This window comes from Diabrotica undecimpunctata, unplaced genomic scaffold (assembly GCF_040954645.1).
Source record: "Diabrotica undecimpunctata isolate CICGRU unplaced genomic scaffold, icDiaUnde3 ctg00003287.1, whole genome shotgun sequence".
NCBI lineage: Eukaryota > Metazoa > Arthropoda > Insecta > Coleoptera > Chrysomelidae > Diabrotica > Diabrotica undecimpunctata.
This window is the reverse complement of record NW_027314484.1, coordinates 4984-10150: the sequence shown is the minus strand read 5'-3', so window position 1 is coordinate 10150 and position 5167 is coordinate 4984. Positions and strand designations below refer to the sequence as shown.

Here is a 5167-nt window from a genome sequence, read left to right as displayed (position 1 = left end):
AGTATGTATTTTATTATAACGTTCCGTCATTTGCGAATGGGTGTGACTATTATATTTAAGAAACATCAACATAAAAATTATAATAAACGCTTGATCTAAATAGAACCATTTAATTTAATACTATTTTTTATTGGTAACAGGAAATGATACCAAAATAAATTGAAGACATAATTTCACAATATTCTCATTTTTTACAATGGTTACATTGCGGGGAAGAGGGAAAGTACCGGTACTATCACTAGGGGTATGATGGTATCCGATAGTTGGTATAAAAAGACACCGTACTCCACATAACTGCATCAGTCGCACTCTACTTAAGTTAGTGAACATGAAGATTCTGGTAAGTGGGCATTCGAGTCGCAAAAAATTAACCGGTGTTATTCATCACTGGAACAATATCAGTGGCGGGCCTTATTTCTATAAAGTGTATAACTAGATTAAATAACGAAAATCAAAACCAACGTTTTAAATCAGTTTTGAACACAGATGATTATAAACTATATAGATAAATTATTCAGAAATTAGGTATTTTGATTTTCGGGAATGATTTTAAGGTCTTTAATGGTATAATAAGATCGTATATAAAAGGGAATAATCGTATAATTAGAGATTATTTGTGTTATCTTGATTTCATGGGAAGACTTTGCAGTTTCTAGTTTATCGTTAACTCACAATTGAAACAATATACCACAAAAATTCTTCTTTTTTCCCTTATTTAAGCAATTTTGCATCTGAAAGATTGTCAATCCATCTCTGGTATGGTCGGCCGATACTTATACGACTTGCTGATCATTCCCTTGCTATTTATTTGTTTAATTTTTTTCTACTTAGTGTTTACTAATTTATACTTCTACTCTTTACATTACATGTTGTTCTAATCTCGTCATTTCTTATTCGGTCTCTTAGTGTGTTTTCTGTAATTCTTCTGAGTATTCTTATTTCTGGTGTCTTCGGCACTCTCTGTATTTTGGCTGTATTGAGTCTTGTTTCGGATGCGTACGTTGTTATTGGTCTTACATATTCTTGACTTCATCTCATAGTTAATGTGTTGGTTACGCCATATAGTGTTATTAAGTCATACTGCTGATCTATTGTCTCCTTGTATTTTTGATCTAGTATTTCTTTTTCAACCTCTCCATAGCTGGATATTGTAATCTTTGGGTACTTTATTTTTATTACTTGTTGTAGTGCTAACACCATCGACTTTTTATATATTATTGGCTCTTCAATGATTACTACTGTTCTAGTTTTCTTAATTGAAATAGTCATGTTAAATTCTTTTGCTCTTATAATAAAACTTTCAACTATTCTTTAAAGGCTGTCTTAATTTTGGGCTGTCAATATTACATCGTCTGCGTAACAGAGAATTTTAATTTCATTTTTCCCTGTTCTTCATCTCCTTCATTTGTTGACGCTCTTTATGACTTAATCCTTGGTTAAATTGAACAGTATAGGGCTTAGTGGATCCCTATCTTATTCCGTTACCTGTATCTATTCGATCCGTAAGCTGTCCGTCTATTCTGACTTCCTGACTTCCCTCCTATTATTTAGTTAGGAGTTTTCAATTGTTTTTATAATTTCCAGTAGGATCTGTTTACTATATAAGATATGTATTACATCTTTAAGTCTTACTCTCTCAAATGCCTTTTTCAAGTCGATTATATATACGAATGGGGGTCTATTGTATGTAAATGCTTTCTCTGTAATCTGTTTTATGACGAATATTGCGACCTTCCCAAATGAAAACTTTATTGCTCATCTGCTAAGTTTGAGCTGATTTATTCGTTCTTGAAAAATTGTAGTTGTTATTTTCAGGGTAGTATTTAGTAAAGTTATACCTCTGTAGTTTTATAGTTATTTCTGACTACTCTTTTTGAATAATAAGATTAGCTCGCTTGTCCTTCATTCTTCCGGTATTTTATTATCTTATATTCTTGCTTATTAATGTTGTCAATTCTTCCGTTATTGCTGCTTCACCATATTTCAACAATTCATTTGGTATCCCATCTTTACCTGCTGCTATTCTGTTCTTTAGTTTTTCATGTGTTTTTTGTACTTCATGCGTGCTTATGTAAACTTTTTCGTTAATACCAATTTCTGGTGTTTGTCGTTCGCGTGCCATTGTTTGTTCTTCTGTATATAACTTCTTTAAATGTCTTAAACCTCCGCTCTTGACCTCTTATAAAGCGCCATATTTTTCTTTGCAAACCATAAAAATCAAGCTTTATAATAACGTTATGTACTTTTTACTACATTTCTCTCTACTTTCATTTTTGTAGATTGAAACGATTTTTAAACACTGTAATTTTTTAGACCTGTGTAGTATTTTAAGTATTATTAATTTCATCGTTGTAATTGTAATCATTTTTTATATTTTTTCTTTGTCATTCCTGTAGGCTATTTAAACTTTATTTAAATTTTATTTTTGAAATCTGATATTACAATGGCGAAACTTTGACAGAAAGACTTATTATTAAAAAATACAAATGCGCGAAATTTTAGTCCGTTTTTCCTTTACATTTTACTTTTAGAATTAAATAAAAACAAATATATGTCTATTTTCCAACTAATCACCCGGCATATCTCTCTACTCATAATCTACTTATCTACATTTTGTGACTAACCCTTAATATTATTGTGTATGTTTACATATTTGTGTTAAATAGTGTTAAACTATCAAATGTGGCAAGTAATTTATTTGTAACGGCAAGTAACCCAAGTCCTATAATAGGCGCAGCCGTAAAGAAGTAAACTAAGCCCTGTAGTTCCCACAATCTGTTTAGTAGTTTTTATGACTTTTATTGATTAATCGTATCCTTTCGGTTGTTTTCTTTTGATCTAATATTCTAAATATTCTAGACAATATTTTAATACTCATGTCAGTTTAAAGCACTTACTTACCATGATGAATTATTTAATCAGAAATGTAATTGATATGTCACTTTTCCGTAAAAACTTTTTCCAATCATTATTGAATAAAATATTTAGTATCATTTCTATAATTTAGTTCAACAGTATTTTGGCAGTTTTTAAAATTACTTATTTAAATTATAATATAATATTATACCCACTTTTTTGGGTATTTTTCACACGAATGGCATATTCAAATGATAATAAATATTCCTTGTTTATATTATATCGTTCTCTTTTATCAAAATCCATCAAGTAATGAATTAATATTTTATCTTTTAGATTTGCACCTTACTGATAGCCACTGTGCTAGCAGAAGAAGCATCAAAAAAGAAGCGTGGCTTACTGCTTGGAGGAGGTGGAGATGACTTTGGACACGGTGGCGGATTTGGAGGTCATGGAAGTGAATTAAGTTTAGGAGGACATGGCTTGGGAGGACATGGCTTGGGAGGACATGATTTTGGAAGCAATTTGGGCAGTCATGGTGTAGGGGGCGATATAGGGGGACACGGCAGTTTTAACGGAGGCTTTGGCGGAGGTATTGGAGGAGGTGAAGGTCACGTTAGCCACATTACGCTTCACAAAACAGTGAAGATACCAGTTCCCCAGCCATATCCTGTACCTGTCGAAAAGAAGATCCCATATCCTGTTAAAGTACCAGTGGCTCTAAAAGTTGACAAACCCTATCCTGTCCATGTTCCCAAACCATACCCAGTACATATCGACAAACCTTATCCAGTAAAAATCGTTAAGGACGTACCTTATCCAGTTAAAGTACCATACAAAGTTCCCGTCCCTGTAAAAGTGCCAGTACATATTCCAAAGCCTTACCCAGTACCAGTACACAAACCTGTTCCAGTTCATGTACCAGATATACAAATCGTAAAGAAACCTGTGCCCGTAATTATCCACGCTGGTCATGGAGGTGACAGTTATGGTTCCAGTGGGCTTGGAGATCATGGATCCATAAGATTTGGGGCAAGTGGTTTAGGAGGCCACGAAAGCTTCGGAGGAAGTGATCATTTTGGATCTTCGAGCTTTAGCTCAAGTGATTTTGGTGGGCACGGACTCTCTTCATCTCTAGGTGGAGGATATGGTCATCACTAATCTAAGTTCAATCTGTGAGGTGTATATTAGAAATAGCTCTGTACGAATAAGTCAGAGATTTTTTCTGATATGTGTAAAGCAGAGTCTTCTTGTTGGCAACTGTGATATCGATCTGTACCAATTCTTTAATTTCTGTTTTTGTGTTTTAATAAAGATTTATATTTTTTTGATTATCTGTGAAATTATTGTAACCTAAATCATTTCTTTATTTTATTTAATGATCAGTCTAATATTGTTTAACATATAACTAACAGTTTTTTTATAAAAACGAGGAAATTAATCCCATCACCTATTCTCTCTATTTTCAAGATATTAATAATAATTAATAATAATAAAGAGTAATTCTCGTCAATGGACTAAAAGGTTGATCCTTTTATGCAAATAAATAAAAAATAAAGATACATCAATAGGTACTAAAGCGAGCAGGAACAGAAATAATTAAAATTTTAAATAATTCATTTGATAATGCGGGGTAGAATCATGGGCAAAAATAATATTATATTAAAAGTAAAGTCCTGACTATACAATTTGTGAAAATTGTGTGGATTATTTTCAGGGAATTGTTTCCAAGGTAGAAGCTAAAGTTATAGTTACCACGTAAAATATTAATCTCATCACGACAAGCTGAACGTAAGAAAAAAATTGATGACGTAGTTTCTCGCGTACGAGATAACTTGCTATAATTTTTGTTATTAATATCTACCTGAGATGTACGAGGAATATTGTTCAGAAGCTATTTCCTTGTAGCATCAAAACGCAATTACTACTTTTATTGGGAACAAGTGACAATCTAAGTTTAAATTGACTTTTCAATTTCCTTTTCGGAAATCATTCTCAAAATACAAAACAATAATAAATTAAACAAATTTTGTTTTTTGTTACGTGGTGAAAAATTCTTCTAATAATTTAATTGTATCTGACTCATTCATATTGATAATTCAGACATATATTATACATTTTTAAGTAAACGACTTTAAAATGATATTGCCAATATTGCTGAGTTGCCTTTCTGGGAGGATTTTAGTGTAAGATAGTTTATTCGATTCCGTGAAAGCAACTGTAACTTGAGAAAATCAGTCAAAAAAAAAACCATAGCATACGATTCGTCTTTCAAATGACAACCACATGCCATGATGATAGTAAAATTCTT

General features: G+C 32.0%; 1 protein-coding gene across 1 annotated transcript; it reads left to right on the top strand.

Moving 5' to 3' along the window:
• Positions 1–268: 268 nt before the first annotated feature.
• LOC140432226 (uncharacterized) lies at positions 269–4152 on the top strand. Its single transcript, XM_072520050.1, has 2 exons — positions 269–340; positions 3193–4152. Exons 1-2 carry the CDS (start codon positions 329–331, stop codon positions 4015–4017), a joined length of 837 nt encoding a protein of 278 aa, XP_072376151.1. The 5' UTR covers positions 269–328; the 3' UTR covers positions 4018–4152.
• Positions 4153–5167: the final 1015 nt, after the last annotated feature.